The sequence below is a fragment of the Phyllostomus discolor genome, chromosome 8, assembly GCF_004126475.2.
Source record: "Phyllostomus discolor isolate MPI-MPIP mPhyDis1 chromosome 8, mPhyDis1.pri.v3, whole genome shotgun sequence".
NCBI lineage: Eukaryota > Metazoa > Chordata > Mammalia > Chiroptera > Phyllostomidae > Phyllostomus > Phyllostomus discolor.
This window is the reverse complement of record NC_040910.2, coordinates 102,032,338-102,054,003: the sequence shown is the minus strand read 5'-3', so window position 1 is coordinate 102,054,003 and position 21,666 is coordinate 102,032,338. Positions and strand designations below refer to the sequence as shown.

At 55.2% G+C, this 21,666-nt stretch overlaps 1 protein-coding gene across 2 annotated transcripts in view; it reads left to right on the top strand.

The window, feature by feature from the left end:
* The window catches only part of NGFR (nerve growth factor receptor), a 35,483-nt gene extending 16,031 nt beyond the window's left edge, over nt 1–19,452 (top strand). The window contains exons 5-7 of one of the 2 annotated variants that reach the window (XR_004904915.1): nt 201–361; nt 1,021–2,083; nt 19,442–19,452. Coding sequence is in view for 1 of the 2 variants with exons in the window: in XM_028521900.1 (XP_028377701.1) it covers nt 201–361; nt 1,021–1,322 (463 nt within the window). In the remaining variant the exon portion in view is untranslated. Of the gene's footprint in view, nt 1–200; nt 362–1,020; nt 3,214–19,441 lie in introns of those variants that run through there. The other variant, XM_028521900.1, reaches the window with a different exon arrangement.
* Nucleotides 19,453–21,666: the final 2,214 nt, after the last annotated feature.

The following is a 21,666-nucleotide window of genomic DNA, read 5'->3' as shown; positions in this document are numbered from 1 at the left end:
AGTGCCTCCTGCCCTCACGATGCTCTCAGTGCAGGCCAGGGGCAGCTATGTAGGGAAAGGAGAGCCTCAGGCTCTGTGGCCAGGGTTGCAGTTGGGTCCCTACCGTGCCCCGGGCCCCCCCACACGTCAGAGCATGTGCCTTGGCCACGTGGCCGGCGCGGCCCTTCCCCGCTGAGGCTGGGCCTGCCCTCCGGCTCCAGGTGGAACAGCTGCAAGCAGAACAAGCAAGGAGCCAACAGCCGGACCGTGAACCAGACCCCTCCGCCCGAGGGAGAAAAACTCCACAGCGACAGCGGCATCTCTGTGGACAGCCAGAGCCTGCACGACCAGCAACCCCACACACAGACGGCTGCGGGCCAGGGTGAGCAGCGAGGCGGGGAAGGGGTTCAAGCAGGGTGATCGAGAGGCTGGCGACCCGTGCTTCTGGGTAGAAGGACAGAAGGAAGATGGGGTGAGGGGAGAGGTGGGGAAGGTCCCTTCCTGTGGAGTGACTTGGGAAATGGACGATTTGACAAATTGGAGCATCCAGACTCATCAAGCTAATTGTGCCCCCTAGGGCTAATTACTCCCCCAAGTGGCTGCAATTAGCCTCCTGCCCTGGTCTTTTAAGGAACAAGTAGTTAATTATGTCCCATAATTTTAGTGGTCCATAGTCCAGCTCCAGGATACTTGCTACAGTTGGGTCTGGGACTTGAAAGTCCTGTCTCCTCCTCTGCTTTGATTAATTGCAGGGGGCAGGGAGGGGGTTAGGTTGAGCGGAGGGTGTGGAGCTGTGGGTGGGGAGGGCACATGAGTCAGTGTCCACTCCTGGCCCCCCCACAGCCTGGTCCCCCCATCCAGGACCTCATCTTGGCCATCCTTCAGTGGCCAGAGGCCCCGGGGGCCGCCCCAGGTTGGGAGGAGAAATGCCTCGGCCTTTCTTGGGTCTCATCCCAGGTGCCCAGGCGCACTGGTGGGGGGGGGGGGTCACAGGAAGAGGGCCTGGTGGGTGGTGTCTGACTTCCCCTGGGTTCTTGGCAGCCCTCAAGGGGGATGGAGGCCTCTACAGCAGCCTGCCGCCGGCCAAGCGGGAGGAGGTGGAGAAGCTGCTCAATGGCTCCGCGGGGGACACCTGGCGGCACCTGGCAGACGAGCTGGGCTACCAGCCCGAGCACATAGACTCCTTCACCCACGAGGCCTGCCCGGTCCGGGCCCTGCTCGCCAGCTGGGCCGCCCAGGACAGCGCCACGCTCGATGCCCTCCTGGCTGCCCTGCGCCGCATCCAGCGAGCCGACATCGTCGAGAGCCTCTGCAGCGAGTCCACTGCCACGTCCCCCGTGTGAGCGGACCCGGGGCCCCTGCCCTGCCCCCACTCCAGTGACTGACGCTCCGGCCGACCCCCATGGGCCAGCGTCAGAGCTGAGCTCCTCTGGGCAGGGCCGGGGAGCCCGGAGCCTCTAAACCACAGCCCTGTCGTTGCCCCTTGTGGCCCCATCGCTTCCGATCACGCTCCCTCCCCACACCAGAAGTGCCCCTGCTGCCTCCCCCTCCCTGCCCCCCCACCCCCTCACCACCTCTGCCTTCTGCTCCTTCTCCCCAGACTTCCGGGTGGGCCGGTGCCTCCCACCGTAGCAGGTGTCCTGCCTGGAGGGCTGACCCTGGGGGTGGTGGTGGATTGATGATAAGGCCCCAGAGACTCAGAGAGACTGGGGAACCGGAGCCATGGACTCTACACTGTGAACTTGGGGAACGAGGAGCATCGTTGTGGCCTAACCCCTCCCTCAGCCCCACCATGTCTCCCGTCTGGCCTAAGATGAAGAGGATCGTAAGCTTGTCAGAGCTGGAAGCAGGGGTTGAAGTCCAGCCCCCTCTCCTTGTTTTACGTACAGGACAGTGAGGCCCAGAGAGAGGCCCAAAGCCACTCACCAACAGGGCGGCCAAACGTGCCTGGCCTTGTCCTCCCTGAATGAGGGGCGCAGGCTTCAGGTTGTGGTAAGCGCTGGGAGAGGGGAGCCAGATGACCCCCTGGGAGAGGTCTTGCAGCCAAATCCGGTCCACCCTGCACCGTCTCCAGGCCTGTTCGGCCCCCGTGGAGGGGGGATGCGTTACCCAAAGCCTGGCCTTCGATCCATCACGACTATAGTCCAGTTCGGAGTTTGTGGAAAGGGGCGCTGCTTCCCTCACCCGGCACCCCCCCAAGGCGTGTCCACGTGGCATCTGTGAAGGGGCCCCGTCTCTAGGCTCCCTCCAGCCCTGCCCTGTGTTGGCACAGACCCAGAGCCGACACAGGCAGTACTGGGGCTCAGGGGCTAAGGACCACCCACCCACGACACAGATACACACAGGATGAGAAATCTTTTCTCCACAAGTTCCTTCTCTTAGACTGGGACCGGATCCTGCCCGGGGCGGCTGCCAGACAAGCATCACAGGGGATTGAACTCTGTTCGCCGGCTTCCCTCGCCCCCGGGTTTGGCGGGCCAAGGACGGCTGAGGCTTGAGCTGGCGCCTGTCTTCCGAGGGCCTGCACGTGGAGGAATGCTCCCCACATCCCCCCTTCCCCGAAGCCTTGGGTTTGGCTGGGCCCCGAAGGTTGCGATGAAGAAAAGGGGACCGGCGTGGGAACGCGGCAAGAAGGGATTGAGTCAGACTGTAGCCAGCCCCTAGACGGCTCGTCCCAGGTTTAGAGGACCCCACCGAGGACAGTTTCTCCCTTGCCTGGTGCCAGGAAGGGGCCTGCAGGTCCCTCCCGGCCTGTTCTGTTTTGCTTGATGTTGGAATGAGTGGCTCCCCTTGTCTATTTAGCATGAACGAGCCCAGGTCAGGATGTGTGCACTGACAGCCACCCCTCCCCCCCCAGGGATCTCCCACCCCCTGTAAGGGACTGGGAGCGCTGTGCGTAGAGGGCGAGTTGCTTTGACCTCCACCTGCAGTGGGAGGAGGAAACTCACCTGCTGGCCCCTCACCTGTGCAGCTGGGAGCGGGACAGTCTGAGTGTATTTATTTCCCTCCCCAGCAGCTGGGGAGGGGGTGGGGGTGGCAAGTACGTTTTAGCATGTGTTCGGTTCTGGGGCCCCTCCTGCCTCCCTCCTGGCCTCCTGGCGGGGAGGGGGGGGCGCTGTGAGCTCCAGACCCCCTGACACCTTTCCCTTGCATCCTGTGTAATCATTTCTTGGGCCCTCCTGAAACTTACACATAAAACATAAATGATGAACATTAAATAAGCAAAGAAAGAAAGCTTGTGCAGTGATTTTCTGCAAAGGCACGTGTTTTGAGTTGGCAGAGGTTTGTACGTGTCACAGGGACCCAGGCATAATTTCCAACTCAGTTCCTGTCCTGTTTCTCCCCACGTGCGCGCGCACACACACCAAATGGGGGAGTTTTAGCAGAAATCCAGCAAATTCACGTGTACTAGCCATGGAGTTAGTTGATGCGGGACAGGGAAGGAGTGGGGGCCCTTTGCCCCCAGATCTTGGAGAGGGAAAGTGAAAACGGCCATGCAGGAAGCAGGCCAGCTGTGGATTTGACCAGATGTCAAGACTGAAAGTGACCACAGGGGAGCCAGGGGCTTGCTAGAAGGGCCAGGTCACAACCCTGCAGCCACCCACATGCTCTGGAAGACAATCCACCACCGCTAACCCCCGCAGCCGCAGCACATGCCCGAGCACAGGGCCCAGCTCCAGATGGCCCAGAGGGAGCCCAGCTGGCCTGACCTGGAGTTGGGCAGGCCCCTCCCTTGTGGCTCTCCCAGGCAGGTCCCAGACCTGGCTCCTACCAGCCTGGCTTAGAGCCCTGCCTTGCCCAGGTCTGAGAGCTCCCTGGGCGGCAGGGTTCCGGGCCCCGGGCCTGTTCCCCCGTTTGAGGCTGGCCAGGCAGCTGATCAGAGCCGCTCAGCCCCTGCTGATCCCTTGGCCAGGTCCCCTGATGGGGCTGGCTCGCGGTTGTTGGGAAAAGCACGAGACAATTACTCCCAGAAAGAAAAGCAAACAAACCTTCCCAATCCCGAAATCCTGGGAGGGGCCAGCCGAGCCGCTGCCACGCTGCCACGCTGCCACGAGTGAGGCAGGCGTGAGCTGGAGGGCCAGCTGACCTCCATCTTCCAGCCCCAGGCCGTGCGGGCTGTGAGGAGGGTGCTTGTGGGGGGTGCGGGTCGGTAGGAGGAGTGAGCCTGGTACCTGGGGAACACCCAGCACACAGTGTGCGGGGGAGGCGGTCTCTGTCCTGAAGGAGCTTCCCATGTGATGGAGAGACACAGTCCCGGACTTGAGGATACTTCCAATCTGATGAGGGAGGCACCACTTCTGTCCTAAGGGAACCCTCATTCTGACGGGGAAACACCCCAAATGTGCGGACGGAGAGCCAGCTGCTTGCTGCCTGTGCGAATGAGGGAGACGCAAATCCCTGCCTTCCGCGACCTTCGGTTCTCCAGGGGGAGGCAGCCGACGGGCCCTGTGCGGTGGTGTGCAGCAGCGCCACCCTAGGGGTGAGTGGGAGGTCCCGGCCCAGCCCCCACCTTCTGCCAGTCAGGGAAGGTTTCTTAGAAGAGAGACATTGAACCTGGGTCCTTAGATGAGTGGACTCGATGAGCTGGGAGGACAGTGTTCCTGGCGGAGAAGCCAGGTCAGCGAAGGCCCTGAAGAGACAGAGCAGAGCTCACAGGGCCTGGGGAGGCTCCCGGGCCCAGAGCCCGGAGAGGGAGCGGCAGTCGGTGGGGCCAGGCAGAGAAGGGGGGACGGACGGAGAGACACGCTAAGGAGTCTGGACTGCATCCTCAGAACGCTGCGGGGCCCCTGGGGGTTGTGAGCAGGGGGTTTCCACAGACAGATTCCAGTTTAGAGAGCGCCAGCTCCGGCTGCGGTGTGCAGGGCGAGGGTGCAGCCAGAGAGGCCAAGGTGCAGTCACTGGCGGCCTGAAGTAAAAAGGGCCCGCAAGGGCGGCGAAGAGGGGGCATTCTGAAAGTCGCTCAGAGCTTACAGGACTGGGTGAGGCAGACAGAGGCGACCGGCTCTGGCTTAGGGCTCCAGGGTGGGTGGGTTGGGGGGGCAGAGAGCCTTAAAGACATTGTACCAGATATTTGCACCACCCCCCTAAACTGTGGGAAAACCCTGCTTGTCCTTCTTCAGCTTAACCTCCACCCCTTTTCTCCAGTTCCCCCATGAGGGCTAGCGAAAATGCTTCATGAACTTTTTTTTTCCATCCTTCCCCCCCCCCCCTTTCTTTTTTAAAGAAGCTTTTATTTATTTATTTTTAGACAGAGCGGGACGGAGGGAGAAAGAGAGGGAGAGAAACATCAATGTGTGGTTGCCTCTAGCGTGCCCCCGCCCCCACCAGGGACCTGACCCAAAACCCAGGCATGTGCCCTGACTGCAGATCAAACCGGTGACCCTTTGGTTCGCAGGCTGGCGCTCAAGCCACCCAGGGCATTTTTTACATCTTTACTGTTGACATTACTGCAGATGTCCCCATGGCCCCTTCCCCCGCCAGCTTCCCATCTTTGACGTGGCCTGCACGTGCTGCCCGAGTCCCCCGCCCAGCCTTCCAGCCCCCCTCTTCCTCACTCTGTCCTCCCCCAGGCCAGCCCTCTTACCATTTTTCAAGCTTTGATGATCCCTCTCGCTACAAGGCTTTGGCACACGCTGCCCCTTCTGCCTGGAACACTCCTTCCCCTTCTTTTCCAAGGTGCCTCCCAGCTCGGGGCTTCCCCCGGGAAGTGCTCCTCACACTCTGCCCCCACATCGCACTCGCTCCGTGATCCCAGGTTCGGAGAGCTGCACTCCTTGTCTTTGGGCCACTTATCTCCCTTCGCGATTAGGCACCCGTCTGAGTGATTATTTGATTATTGTAAACTCCAGGAAACCAGAGACAGGGTCTGGCTTTGCTCACTGTCTAATCCTCGGCACCTTGCCTGGCATAGAGCTCACACCCAATAAAACTCGGCTGACTAAACGAACGGAGTGCCCCGGAGCAGCCCCGTCCAATAGGGAGAGAGAGCAGGCGACATATGTGACTTTTAAGTTTTTAGTAGCCACATTACAAAAGGAAAAAGAAGCAGACGAGACGAACTTAATAGTTCCTCTTGCCCAGTATGTCCACAGTTTTATTTCAACATGTAATCAATATTTTTTAAATTATTAATGAAATGTTACTTTTTTTTTCTCCTACTGAGGAAAGAAGTTGATTCTTACAGTACATCTCAGTTTGGACTGGCCCCATGGCAAGTGCTCAGGGGCCACAGTGGCTGTGGCTGTCACGCCAGGCAACTCCAGAGCTTCTTGCGTCCCGGAGCAGGGACTCACTCTGAGCCCCCAGTGGGCTCAGAGGACAGAGAGTTGCTCCCTTGCTTCTGCCTGTGTCACCAGTCTCCTTGGACCCGAGGCCTGTGGCTCTCCCCTCCCGCCGTCCCCAAGGCCTCTCTCCTCTTCACTCACGTTGGGGAAACTGCTGTGTCTCCATCATTCTCTAGGCTGGAGGGTGAGACCTTTGATCTCCGCTGGCCCGGCAGAGCCCCTTCTCTGTCCCTCCTGCCTCCCTCCTCTCTTTCATCCAGTGCAATGAAGCCGAGATGAGACTCGGAACAACGTGCAAAGCCTCTTCATCCAGTGGGGAGGGATGTGGCAGGAGCCACTGAGCTCCCAGCCCCATGCTCCAGGGGAACAAGGGGCTGAGGCCAGAGTTGGGGGGCAGGAGAAGACATTTCCCATGATGCTCCTGGCTGGGGGGTCTGCTGACCATATGCCTGGGGGACGCGGCTCCTCTGATAATGCAAAGCAGATTCCTGCCTGGCTTTGTGGCAGCTGGTGTGCAGAAGGCCGGCAGACAAGACTGAGCCCTCGGGAACATGGATGCAGAAGAGCTGGGGCAAGGAGGGCTCTATCAGCTTCATGCCCCTCATCTCTGTCTCCCCGCAATGTGCTTGCCCTCGTGCTGACCCCTCCCAGCTAGGCCAGGCTCCTCTGCGTGCCCTGGGCCCTGCCCCCTGCCCCAGACTCCAGACCACTCTCCAGCTCCATCAGAGAACCCCCAGTCCTCGGCACCAATCCTTGGGGGTCTGTGATGCCACACCTTCATTCAGGTGGGCACCCAGCATGCTCCCCAAGGCAGACCCAGAGCAGCCCTTTCATCTATTGCTACATGTGGGGTGATTCTTCCCAGAGTCAACAGAAAGTGAGGGCTCCCCACTTCCACACCTCAATTCTACCTACTCCAGTCCCCCAGCCTTGTCAGAGGCGCGGCCAGGAACATTCCCCTAAGGCTCCATCATGAAAGAACATTCAGGAATATTCCGAGTCTCACCCACCACCCCTCCCGGGGCACTCAGCCCTGCCCTCTTCCCACAGCATCCGGGCACTTCCCAGTCCCGCTGCTCCCTTCCCGGCAATCCCTGCTCCAGCTGCTTGCAGCCACATTCCCAGAGGGCTCCTGGGAAAGGTGGGATTGGGGCTCTTCCCGGTGATGACTGCTCCCTTTGGGAAAGTCTGGGAATGTTCCCAGCCCCATCCCTTTCTCTTTCTTTTTTTTTAAGATTTTATTTATTTATTGTTTTAGAGAGAGGGGAAGGGAAGGAGAGACAGAGGGAGGGAAACATAGATGTGCTACAGATACAATTGGCCGCCTCTAACACACCCCCAACTGGGGACCTGGCCCACAACCCAGGCGTGTGCCCTGACTGGGAGTCAAACCGGTGACCTTTTGTTCGCAGGCTGGAGCTCAATCCACTGAGCTACACCAGCCAGGGCCCCATCCCTTATTCTAATGACTCATAGAATCTGGGGGTCCTTTTGCAATATGTGGTGGGAGCCTGATGCTCCCCTGAGTAGCACTCGATGCTCTCTGGCCTGGGCCTGGGGCTCAGCGTCCACATTCCAGGGACCCAGCCCCACCTCAGGGCCTAAGCCTTCAGTCAGTGGTCCAGATGGTTCTCATCAACTCCTATGGACCTCGGTATGCCACTGGGCCACCCGGGGTCTGCGGGCCATGGGCACAGAGCATCTGGGCTTCCGTTCCTCTACCTCGGAACCAAGGAAGTCACACCACGACCTCCTGGAAGACGATGCCAAGACTCAGAAGTCAGCCACCAGGGAGCTCCTCTCTTCTCACCTTTTGTATCAGTTCAGATTTTTTGTGTTGCAAGAAGGAGAAGATCCAACCCAGGGTGGATCAAGGGAATTAACCGTCCGTCAGAAGTGGAAGGTCCATGGGGTATGGCTGGCTCTAAGCCCAGCTTGATTCAGAGGCTCAAATAACGTCCCAAGACCCAGTTTCTCCCTCTCCAACCCTTGCCCCCCCATTTCCTCCCCCAGACAATTCCCTTGTGGGTTGGTAAGAAGGGTGTATAGCTTCAGGTTCAATCACATAGGAAAGAGAACCTCGAGTCCCAGAATTCCAGCGCAAGCCTTCAGGCATCCTTGCCTCTGATTGGCCCATCCCAGGAATGGCGATCACTGATTGGCTAAGATGGAGGTCCTTGTCTGGGGCTGGATTTCCTGGGCAGGGCTGTGCCCCGTCTGAAGCATTGGGGACTGAGAGTGGGGGAAATTGAGGTACCATTTGAAAAGGGGCTCTTTCTCGTCACCAGGCAACCTGAGCAACACTCCACCCGCAGCCGCAAGAGCGTCTTTCTAGTAAGAGTCATCATGAAACAGTAGAGACATAGGGGTACAAGAGCATCCAGGAGGCACCGGGGATCTGAGGAAGGAAGAAGTCCTCGTGGCCGCAGGGACCTGGGGAGGGTCTTAGAGGGGAAAATCTTGATCTGACTTTGAAGTTTTGAAGAATGGACAGGATTTGGATTCCGGGAATGGAAAATGGGTGGGGATGATATTTCTAGCAAAGGACACAGCTGGAGCACAGACAGCAGAACGAGGAGTGAGGCGTAGTTAACTTTGACTGGCACAAAGAATAATGGGAACTAAGGGAAAACCAGGCCAGGTCTAGCAGGGACCAGAAGGCCAGGCTGAGGAATTTGGACCGCATGGGGCAGTCGTGAGGCTGCCTGAGCAGCAGAGTGTTCTGGAAGGGGGAAGGAACTAGAGGCAGGAAGACCAGCTGGGAGGTTGGTGCTGCAGCCACAGAAACTAGCAGTAGGGAGGAAAAGAGGGAAGCAATTCAGGAAACATTAAGAAGAGAGAGAATGAACTCGCCTTGGCACGGGATCAGATGGGAAACGGCAAAGACAGAGGCGGGGGGGTCTCCATGACTCCCAGCCTCCAGCTTTGGCAGCTGAGGGCAGACAGAGTGCTGGAGGAGGAGCACGCGTTTGTGGAGGATCAAGAACCCCCTGTTGAGTTTCGAAGTCTGGGGGACATTCAGGGAGAAAGGCAAGCGGCATGGTTATACAAGTCAGAAGCTCAGGGAAATTCCAGGGCTACAGGAAATTCCAGGGAATGGATTAGAGCCATCTGCCAGCCACTTGGTGAGGTTCCCCCGGGGACAGAAGGAGAGAGAGACCCTTGGGCGAGCCCAAGGAAAATGGGGCACAGATCATCAGGAAGGACCAATCAGTGAGTCGGGGGTGGGGGGCGGGGCCTGGACCCTGCAGCACCAAGGAAGCCCGAGAAAGGAGCGCGTTTCCAGGAGGAGGCAACAGGTGATCCACAGTGCAGGTGCCGCAGAGAGTTCTGGGAGGGGGAGGCTGGGCCGAGCCCTCGAATTGGACTGTGGGGGCTGCAGGAAACCCATGGCAGTGGCTGGAGGAGAGGATGGCAGGTGAGACGGTGGGGACACCCCTGTGTATACAGTGTTTCTTCCCGAAGCTTTGCAGGGAGGGGAAGGAGAGAGGGCAGGCCCTGGGATGAGAAGGGACTCCGTTAGAGGAAGGAGGAGGGACGGCGTGATCTCCGTGGTCAGGGGCCTTTAAGATTTCACACTGGCTGGCTCCAGCCATCCCTCTCAGCTCAGACTCCGCCGCCTAGTTCCACCAGCCCAGCCCCCCTGGGTGGAATTCCGCAGCTCTAAGAGTCCATGTTTGCTTCAAGGGGGTCAGCTTTGGTCCTCAGGGTCCTGCCTCTCTTCTTGCCCTAACCGTCTTGCCCGCTACCCCCCTGCCCGTTCTTCAGCCCCCCTCACACCCATCTCAGTGCCGATGGTGCAGCATTAAGTAGCAAGAACCAGCACCTATTCCCAAGGAGCTCGGAGTTCAGTGAAAATGAAGAAAAAAATTGTCTGAAGATCTAAGTGGGGTTTGGATTCTGCCGGAAGAACCACAACCTAGATCCCTTGTCAAAATGCCACCTCTCTGAAACTTTAATGAGCAACCTCATTCCGTCCCTTCCAGGGGAATGGCTGAAGGCCAGGGCAGGACTGAAGAATGGCCAGAATCACAGTAGGTTCAGGCAGATTCCACCTTGGCAGTGCTGGGCACAAAGCCCCGCCTCTTCCTGGGGTAACACATGGACTAGGCACGTGCCCAGAGGGCGCCACATGCCTGTCAGGCTGGAGCCTGTCTCATGCCTCTCCAGGGAGGCTGCCAGAAGCCCTGGAGCAGAGCATACCCAGAGCAGTGACTCAGGCGAGGAGTAAGGGCTGGGACGGAAGGCTGCCGTCCAGGCCAGGTTGTGCCCCACCCCTCCTCCCACCAGGTGTCTGGCCAATCAAAGGTCAGGGAAGGGAGCATGCGTGCCAGGAGCAGGGGCTTGGCACCCCATCTGGGAGCAGTGCATTGCGCTTCTCTTGGCAAGAGAGGAGTCTGCTTAGATGACTGGCATAGGGGCTATCTCAGCCTGCCCCAAACTCAGATTTGGTGCCCAAACACCAGGCAGCCCTCCATCAGGGAAGAGCCTCCATTGAGGACAACGGGGTGGCCACAGTCCAGGCCTGGGGGGGATGTGTCCCTGAGGCCTGCAGTGAGGACAGGACTACGGGCAGGGCCGTCAGTGGGCACCACAGCCTGATTCTCTGGACTCTGGGCCCTGGTTTGGTCCCAAAGTAGGGGAGAGGGCCTGGAGAGCCCCGGGGACCTTCCAGGTCGGAGGCTAACCATAGCCCCTAAAGTGGGTGAGCCAAGCCACACAACACCCAGTAGCTGGGCCTCTGGAGACACTGCGCAATGATAACAGGCAACATTTGAAACTTTGCAAAGCACTGTCACAGCTGTAATTTCACGGGATTGTCTCCTTAGCCCTGCAGGGAAGCATTCATGGACCCACTTTGTAGACGAGGCAACTGACACCCGAAGATTTGCCCAAGGCCGCCTGACAGCAAGCGGCAGAGCCGACCTGGGAGGCAGATATGGCTCCCCAGCGCCCTCCTCTCCTGTTCTCCCCGCCGGCAGGCCGAGTCCACTGCCACTGGGCTGCGGACGGGGTGGGGATGAAGAGGGGGACAAAGGGCTCATGCGGGGAGGCAGGGAGCCTGTGGTGAGGACTGGAATTCAGACGGGGGATGGAAGTTAAAGATAAGCTGAACTCATTTGGGTATTTTCAAAGGTTCATTTCCCCTTCCAGAATCCCCTGCCCCCTCCTGCCGAGTGGCAGGGACAGCTGGGACCCACAAGGGGAAGGAGAAAGAGGAACCCAGTGCAGAGCCTGGTGTCTTAACCTCGACGCCGCCACCAGCACCCACTCCCCTCTTCTCCCAGACCCCACCCAGGCTGCAGGAGGCCCGCACAGAGCCAGGCCTGGTGGGGGGACACAGGCCACCATGGCCGCACTGCAGTGCCAAGTCCCACCCTGGGGGCCCCTGGCCCGGACCCCACTGCCTATCCCCACTGGGCACCACTCCGCTTGTTCACGGAGACTCTGCAGGGCCGGAGTCCTCGGTCTAGGATTCAGACAAATGTGCTTTTTCAAGACACTGAACACCCCAGCCCCCATTCTGGGCTCCACTGGGCCCTCCCTGGGTCCCCAAAATGAAGGCTCTGAGGCCCCCCTGCGAGAACAGTCTTCCCACCTTTGCTGCTGGTTATTTCGGCCCCAACACCCAATGACACAAGTGGAGAGGGTGTGAGCTGAAGAGTCACACCGTCCTGGGTTCAAACCCTGGCCTTGCCACTTGCCAGCTCTGGGATCTCGGGCAAGGTGGCCACATATGGTCACTGAGCCTTTGTTCTCGATGTAAAATGGGAAGAAACAGCAGCTCCCTTGGAGATTTGCTGCAAAACTTAAAGCTTTAGGGGTAGACCAGGCACAACCTTAGGTCACAGAGGATACCTGAGTCACTGTCACTCTATCCTGGCACTAGAGGTCCCCATAAGAGCCCCACCCCACAGCAAGGAAAGTGAGGCTCAGAGGGGTATGTGACTCTCCCAAGGTCACGCCACGGATGCACAGCTGACATGGGAGCCCGTTTGAGACACTGGGCCTCCAAATACCTGGACGCTTCTCACCGCCCCCTGGGGATGGGGCATCTCAAGGGCGAGATACAATCTGCAAACAAATCCCCAAAGCTCAGCAAATTCTGGGCTTCGGAGCAGAAAGCAGGCTCCTTGCTCCCCAACCATAAACTCCCAAGTCTCTCCCAGAGTGACCGACCTCCTACCTTAGAAGGCCCTGAGCAAGGTTACTGGCTCCTGACCAGAGGAGCTTCTCTCCCGGTTTTGCAGCAAATCTCTACCCTCCCACCTTCCTTTGCTGCCTGGTTCCACCAGGGAGGACCCCAGCCCCGGGGTGCAGCGAGGCAGCCGGTGACGCATGTGGTCAGCGGCTCAGGGGTCTGACTCCCAGGTTCCAGGCTTTCTCGAACTCTGAGCCACCCCTGTGTAAACAGCAAAGCCCTACACTCTCCCTTAGGTCTGCCTCAGGACCAATTTCAGTGTCTTCTGCTATTTAAGGCAAATAAAAATTGCCTAGAGGAACCCTTAAGAAGCCCCCAGACTGACAGGAAAAGCATGATTCTAGTCCCTGGGCAGCTCCCAATCTGACGTGGAACCAGGTCACACTGGGAGGACAGCAAAGAGACAAAGGGCAGTGGTCATTGGTGCAGGGGATTTGGGGGAGGCAGAGGGAAAGTGACACGCCTGGGCAGGGCACGAGGGGAAGGCAGCTGGGTTGGGGAAGAGCTGGGGGAAGGCCTAGGGGACAGAAGAGGAGACTGGGGTGGGTGGGGGGTGGAAGCTGCCTGCCAGGAGTTGCAGAGGGAACGGAGGTGCCTGAGTGAGTGGGGTTGGCGGGCAGGACCCCCGAAGGCCCCAGATCCTGGACCGGGCTCCGGCAGAGAAACCTAAGCCTGTGGGCCCTCCCCCTTCCCGATCCTCCTGTGCTAAAAAGCCCACGACATTTACGACTTCAGGAGGGTAAAGAGCCTGAGAAACAATCGCAGACCATATGGATTTGTTTCCTGGGTTTAAAAAAAAATCCCTCTAATTGGGCGGGGGGGGGGGGGGGGGGGGAGGCATTGCCTCTGTCTCAAGGCCCCTGGATTCAATTACCACCCAGCCCCCCACTAGCGCTGTGGCCCTTCCCAGCGCCACCAAGCTGGGGCTCAGAGTGGTGCCCTGCGAAGGGGTGGCCCAGGGAAGACAGCAGGAAGGATGGGGACCAGAGGGAGCTGGTGCGAGAGGTGGGGGATGGGGGCTCACTGTTTCACTCAAGTTCGATAGGTTCAGATTGGATCTCGCGGCTGTGGCGAGTCCGCATGCCCAGCCCTTCTGTTCCTCCTCCCTGGGAAAGAAGAGGTCTTGGGACAGGACCTCCCCAGGCTCCCTTTCTCTCTCTGCCAGGAAAAACTTCTTGACATCAGAGGAAAACGGAATCGTTGAACAAAGTGAGCGATGGAATTATGGGTGTTTCCCCCAAAATGTTTTTATTGGTGTGACACTTTCTCTACCATAAATGGAAACAAGTCATGAGAAGGTCCTTAGTCTTTCCACCTGAGCCCTGGGTCCTCCCTGAGGATGCCAACCCTTCGGTCTATAATCAGCCCCCCACTTTTCTCATCCTATAAACACCTTCTCTGAACCCGCCCCCCCAAACCTCTGACCTCTCGCCTTCCCTGTGAAACTCCAGACTGAGGGAAAAAGAGGTTCACCCCTCCTCCCTCCCACCCTCGAGCGGCAGCCCCCTGCTTGGGAGCAGCTCTGCACTCCCAAGCCTCACCCTCCCAGCCTCCCTGCGCCTGCGCATTCCGAGGGACACACCTCCCGGAAACGGAAATGGAAGCCCTGAATTGCCTCTCCACCAGCTCCACGTCTGCTCACCCCGAAGCCCCAGAGCGTGGGTCCCCTCCTGGGCCCTTTATTCTCTCCAGGCTGTGCTGTCTTTCCGTGTCACATGACCCACTGCAGGGTGGCTCCTGTCCCCACTCTAAATGGCCCGAGTTCGTTAACTCAGCACCACCTCTCTCCAGGCCCCTTTTTCTGGTTGCCTGTTCGAGACCACCTTCTGCCCGTGCTGCCAATGCCTCAAACTCAACATGCTCACAATGCAACAGAAATTCATTCTTGATCTCCACCACTCCTCCAAAAACAAAGCAATGACGAAAGTTCCTCCCTCGATGCTCTGTTGTTTCTTCTTTTTTAATTAATAAACTTATTTTGCGGAGCAGTAGGTTCCCAGCAAAACTGAGTGGGAAGTACCGAACTTCCATAGATCTTCTGTCTCTGTCCCCCCCAAAAAACCCTCCCCCACTCTCTGTACCCTGCACTCCAATGGTGCATTCGTTACGATGGGTGAACCTACGCTGGAACATAATTACCACCTAAAGCCCATATTTACATTAGCACTCAGTTTCTGTGTTTACAGTCTATGGATCTGGGCAAATGTATAATGACACGAATCCAGCATTGCAGGGGCATGCAGAAAAATTCCGCCATTCCAAAGACCCTGTGCCCCCCATCCACCCCTCACCCTCCCCACCCTGGGCAACCAGTGCTCCTTTCACAAGCTCCATAATTTTGCTTTTCCCAGAATAGCACATGGTTGGAATCATACAGTATGTAGCCTTTTCAGATTGGCTTTTTTCACCTAGTAATGTGTATTTAAGATTCCTCCATGTCTTTTCGTGATTTGATAGCTCATTTCTTTTTAGCACCGAATACTATTCCATCGTCTGGATGTGCTTTGGTCTGTTTGTCCTTTCACCAACCGATGGACATTGTGGTTGCTTCTAAGTTTTCAGCAGTTACCGGAATGAATATAGCTGCTATAAATACCCACGTGCAGGCTTTTGAGTGGCTATAAGTTTCCAGTCCCTTTGTGTAAATACCAAGAAGCACGATTGCTGGATCCTATGTTAAGAGTATATTAGTTTAGGAAAAAATACAATAAGAAATAAACTATTTTTAAAGGAGAGTATGTTCGTTTACTAAGAAACCGTCAGACTGTCTGCTGAAGCAGCTGCACCATTCTGCAATCCCACCAGCAATGGACGAGGGTTCGTTTTGCTCCACACGCTCCCCAGCATTTGGTGTGTCCGTGTCTTCGGTTTTGGCCCTTCTGTTGGTAGTGTAGTGCTATCTCACTGTGGCTTTTATTTGTAATTCCCTAAGGATGCGTGATGCTTACGACCTTTTCATGTGCTTACTTGCCAAGTTTGTGTATCTGCTTTGGCGAGGTGCCTGTTAAGATCTTTTGCCCATTTTTCATTCAAGGCATTCATTTTCCTACAGTTGGGTTTAAGAGTTCTTTGTGTATTTTGGACAACAGTCCCTTACCAAATATGTTTTTTGCAAATATTTTCTCTCAGTCAGTAGCTTGTCTTCTCATTCTCTTTACCTTTTCTTTCACAGAGCGGAAGATTTAAATTTTAATGAAGTCCAGTTCATCAGTGACTTCTTTCTTTGATTGTGCCTTGGGTAATATATCTAAAATGTCATCGCCCTAATGAGTAAAGCACAGATTCATTCACTGAGAGCCCTATATGCCCAGGCAGAAGGCTAAGCACTTGCTGTGCATCATTCTATTTCGTGCCTTTCAAAAAGCTATAGGCAGGAAATGTGTAGGTAAATAATTTGCACAAGATACACCCAGCTAGTCAGTGGTGGGACTAAGATGTTTAACTAATTTTAACTCCCACATTCCTTACTAACTGAAAAAAAAAACGGTAAGCAACCCAAGATACTCTGACAGTGTTTCTTAAATATGAGTGTGTGAATACCCTTTTAAAGTTCTCACGGGTTTCCCCATCACTAGATCCGGGTCAACTCGTGAATGTAAAAGGGGCAATGTAATAGACCTGATGAGCTCAGGTGGCCACGTGGCAGGCCTGACAAGTTGAGTGACCAAAATTAACCTTACAGGATGGTCCGATCATGAATTGCCAACGGGGCGGGTCTCGGTGGGCAGTCCCACCCCAGGCCTGTGTCTTCCCTGGCAGAGGTCAACCTTTGCCATGAGTGAGGCCTGTCCACTGTTCTTATGCCTCTAAGATAACATACCTTTGAAATGTCCAAGTGATTTTTGTTTCCAGACCCTGCACAGGCACGACACCTGGCACCAAAGCATAAGACCACGAAACTCCTCGTTGTTACCTTGTAAATATTAGATGTGGGCTGCTCTGTGCCCACCAGTGAAAAAGAAGTATGGATGTCTCCACTGTTATCCAGTCCCAGAGATTACTCCACTTCGCTTCCCTCTGCCTCCCTGATCTACCACCCGTGGACTTCACGTAACCTTCCTCACGTCCTCTCATCTGATTCGAAATTCATAAAAAGAAACACATAAGCAAGGTCAGTTAGGTTTGTTATCTTCTATGTTATCTTCTAGGAGTTTTCCAGTTTTGCATTTTGCATTTAGGTCTATGATCCATTTCAAGTTAATTTTTTTCTTTTTCTTTTTTTTTGTTTTGCATGTGATTGTCCAGTTGTTCCAGAGCCATTTGTTGAAAAGACTGTCTTTTCTCCATGGCATTAGCTTCGCTCCTTTGTCAAAGATCAGTTGGTGGTATTTACGTGGCTCTGTTTCTGGGCTCTCTGTTCTGTTCCTTGGTCTGTCCGACTGCTCTCTCACTCACGCCACACTGCTTTGGTTACCGTAGCTTTATAGTGAGTCTTGAAGAGCAGTATCAGCTTCTGACTTTGTTCTTTTCCTTCTGTATTGAGTTGGTTATTTTGGGTCTTTTCCCTAGCCGTATAAATTTTAGAGTCAGTTTGCTAGTATCCACCAAATAACTTGTTGGCACTTTGATTAGAATTGCATTAAATCTGTACATCAAGTTGGGACTGAGATCTTGACAAAATTCAGTCTTCCTATCCAAGAGCCTGGAATATCTCTCCGTTTATTTAGTTCTTTTATCAGAGTTTTGTGGTTTTCCTCATACAGATCTTGTACACGTTTTGTTAGATTTATATCTAAGTACTTCATTTGAGGAGATACTAATGTAAGTGTTAAAGTGTTTTTTTTTTTTAGTTTCAAATTCCATTTGCTCATTGCTGGTACAGGAAAGTGATTGCCTTTTGTATATTAACCTTGCTATAATCATTCATTAACTTCAGGATGAGGGGGTTTTTTTGTAGATTTTTTTTCAGAATTTCTATTTAGATGATCATATCATCTGTGAACAAAGATAGCTTGATTTCTTCCTTCTCAATAACTTATTTTCTTCCCTCATTTTACTGAGTTAGCTCGACTCGCCAGTACAATGTTGACCAGCCGTGATGAGAGGGGCGGCCTTGGCTTGTTCCCGGTCTCAGTGAGAAAGCGCTGAGTTTCTCACCATTGAGTACGATGTTAGCTGTAGGGTTTTTGTACGTGTTTATCACCGACTTGAGGGAGTTCCCCTCTATTCCTAATTTACTGATAGTTTTTTTATATCATATGAGTGTTGAATTTTGTTAAATGTTTTTTTTTGTACCTATTGATATGACTATGTCATTTTCTTTTTTTAGCCTATTGAGGTGATAGATTACATTAATTGATTTTCAAATATTGAACCAGCTCTGTATATTGGGATAAATCCCTCTTGGTTGTGGTATACGCTTCTTTTTATACATTGTTGGGATTAATTTGCTAATATTTTGTTGAGGATTTTTGCATCTATGCTCATGAGAGATTTTGGTCTGTGGTTTTATTTATTTTTTTAAAGATTTTATTTATTTATTTTTAGAGAGAGAAGGGAGAGAGAGAGATCAATGTGAGGTTGCTGGGGGCCATGGCCTGCAACCTAGGCATGTGCCCTGACTGGGAATCGAACCTGTGATGTTTTGATTTACAGCCTGCGCTCAATCCACTAAGCTACGCCAGCCAGGGCGGTTTTATTTTTATTTTTTTATAGTGTCTTTGTCTGGTAGTTAGAGAGTATTCTATCTTCTGGAAAAGATTATAGAGAATTGGTATAATTTCTTCCTTAAATATTTGGTAGAATTCACCCATCTGGACTTGATGCTTTATTTAGAAATGTAAATAATTATTGATTGTCTGTTAGTACTCTGTTTTTAACTGGTAATATTTTACCCACGCAGGCTTAGCAACGTGGTCATCCCTGGCTCCATTTCACCCCAGTTTCTAACAGCAAACCAGGTGACAACCACGTTCGTTCAGGCCTCCCTCCCTCCAGAGTAACCGAGGGTTCGGAAGCTCGGTTGCTGGAGACTAAAAGGGTTGTTTCAATATTACCACTCACCAGCTGTGCGACCCTGGACAAGGAATTGAACTGATTTCACTTCCCCTTCCCATAACCGATGAGGGCTGGTTGTCACAGTCACACCGCATCACAGCATGCCGCCGAGCTCTCCAGTGAATGATAGTCACGAAGCCAAACGCTCTTTGTCGGTCGTCGTTGTTTCCACAAGGATCAACCTTTAGACAAATCACAGGAGACTTGTCTACGGTTATCACCTAGAAGGTAAATGTGAATGACTTGATGTGAAAAATACAGCTCACAGCAGCGGAGGAGCGGGAGAGAGAGAAAAGGGGCAGTATGGCCCTGTAGTGGCAGCCTGGCAACTCGCTGGACGTGCAGATGCCCAACCTCTGCTCCCCAGTTCCGACTGGGATGCAGAGCTGCTGGGCGGATGGAGGCTGGACCTCTGAGCCCCGGGTGGTGCTGCTGCGGCATCCGGTCTGGGGTTCCATCCTGAGAGGCAGGGCTCTGTGCGACGGGTTTCTTCCCCTCAGAGAGCTGCTGGGCAGGTGGAGCGCCTGATAATCTCGGGGCTTTAAGACTCTCCCAGGCAGGGCCCAATGGGGAATTGAGAGGCTGGGGGATGTACTGGGAAGGGGCCTAGGCGAGCAGGCGGAGGTGAGCTGGGGCAGGGGAGTCGGCACCCTTTTAAAGTCCCCTGTGCCCTGGGCTCCCTCCCATCCCAGATCTTATCTTTAGGTGCCTGTCACTGGCTGGAGCTTTCCCTGGGGCACCCCAGGACCCCCGGGGTAAGAGGATGGGGCAGATCAAAGGGCAGGCTCCCCCGACAAGGGAACCTGAGATGCCTTCTTTGTCTGTACCCTGGAGAGGCCCAGCCCGAGACAGGATGGATGGGAGCCCTGGGCCAGTGGCTGGGCTGGGGGTGGGAGTGTCAGCGGAGAAACCAAATCCCGCTGTATTCACTGTGGACAAAAGGAAGGGCTTGGAGAGGGGGTCCGGCTCCCCTCACCAGCTGTTCTGGCTGGAGCCTTCTGGCAAGGTCTTGGGACATCTGAATCAGGCTCTCTTCAGGGGCAGGACAGTCTCAAAGCAGGTGGCAGTTTGTACCCGTCTTGGTTGGGGACCTGGATCCACCCACCAAGCCCCACTTTTAGCTGATTCCAAGTTACCCACACCTCAGAAGGGTCCTTGGCGCAGAACTGGGCAGGTTAGGTAGGAAACAGCCCCGTCCAGATTCTCCCATCTCAGACACTCCCCCACCACATGCCCATCCCTCCTAGGAAAGCAGGCCAGCCACTTGGGTGTAACATTATCCCCAGGCTCCGGGCTCCCCCACATCTGGATCCCCAGCTGCCAGCCTCCATGGACGCTGTGAACTCTTCCCCTGCAGCCAACAGCAGCAGAAGAGCCAAGGGGAGCCGCAGCTGTCTGTTCGGGGCTGTCTGGGCCACAAGCAGGCGCCTGGTCTCCTTGAGGGGGTGTGCGGGGGGTGGGCCCGTGCTTCACCTGCCTCTGTGGTAATTTGGGGCCTTACAGTTGGCGTTAGGATGGTGGGGCAGTGTTTGCGATACAGTTAGCCTTATACCGAATGTGGTGTAAAGTCAAGGACACTCAGAGACCAGGACCCCCAAATCATGTCCCCCACAAGTCACCCACTGAGACCACTCAGGATCCACAGGGACCCTCAGGCCGGGTCCCCAGTGTAGATGGGCCAGGTCCAGAGGTGCAGACGGGTGGGGGCTGGGCGACGGCCTGAATGTAGCCTCCCGTTCTCCAGGGCTCTCTCACACCCATGGCCCTCCCCCAGCACCGCTCCCTGGGGCTCATTGCCTCGAGCCCACCCGGACTGGTTGCCCAGTAACACATTACCACAAATTTACTAGCTTAAAACACACACATACTTTTTTTTTTTTAAAGATCTCACAGTTTCCATGGGTCAGACTCTGCGCCCAGCTTAACTGGGTCTTCTGCTCAGGGTCTCACAGGCTGTGGCCAAGGTGTCGGCCAGGCTGCATTGGCTCCTGATTCAAGGTCCTCTTCCGAACTCACACAGTGGTGGGCAGTGTCCAGTTCCTGCAGCTTCAGGACTGCGGTTCTGGTTTTCTTGCAGGCTGCCAGCCGGGGGCTGCTCTCAGCTCCCCAAGGCCGCCCACAGTTCCCAGCCACAGGGCCCTCTCCTGAACCCCCTCACCGCCTGGCAGGTTCCTGCTCAGCCCAGCGAGAGGATCTCGTGATCCCAGGGAGGGTCTCAGTACCTGTTTTAAGAGATCGCACCTGATGAAGCCAGGCCCAACAGAACCGTCTCCCTTTTTAAGAGATTTTATTTGTTTGTTTGTTTATTTATTTATTTTTAGAGAGAGGGCAAGGGAAACACAGATGTGAGAAAGAAACGTCAATCCGTTACCTACCATACACACCCCAACCTCAGGACTGAATCCGCAACCCAGGCATGTGCCCTGACTGGAAGTCAAACCAGTGACCTTTTGCTTTGCAGGACAATGCCCAACCCACTGAGCCACACCGGTGGGCTCATCTCCCTTTTGATATTTGAAAATAAACTGATTTGGAATCTTAATTACATCTGCAAAACCCCTTCACCTCGGTCATATTCTATTGGTCAGGAGCAAGTCACAGGTTCGGCTCATGCTCAAGGGGAGGGGATTCCATGCGGTTGTGACTCACTGGGGACCACCTTAGTGTGTCTCTGCCACACCAGGCACTGAGGGTCTCGGTCGGTGTTCCTCCTCCCACAGACTTCCACCCTCTCTGGACTGTGAGCCTGCTGATGGCCGGGGTGGGGGGCACGGGGTGGGCCCTCTCTTTTTTAACTTCCATTCACCAAGGGGCTGTTTAATGTGCACAAGGCATGCTGGGAATGTGCAGGTTGGTGAGGCCGTGACTGTGCCACTGGGACACCCGTTCTCAAGAGGGAGGCCAACCCCACATAAAGAAGCCACTTGAGACCTTCAGGGGAGCTCGAGGGGGCTTGTCAGGGGCGGGATACCCTGCGCCGACCCTGCTGGGATTGTGAAGACAACCAAAGTAGGGGGGCGGGCAGGAGGAAGGGCTGTTAGGGCTAAAGGAACGCTTACAGGAAGTGAATTTGGGGAACAATGTGGCCGTTGACTGCGGGCCTTTCAATCAGAAAGCCGATGAGGGAGGGCTCAGGAAGCCGTGAACGTGAACTTCTGTGAGCAGGGGAAGGACGTGATGATATCTTGTCATGGACACCTCCCG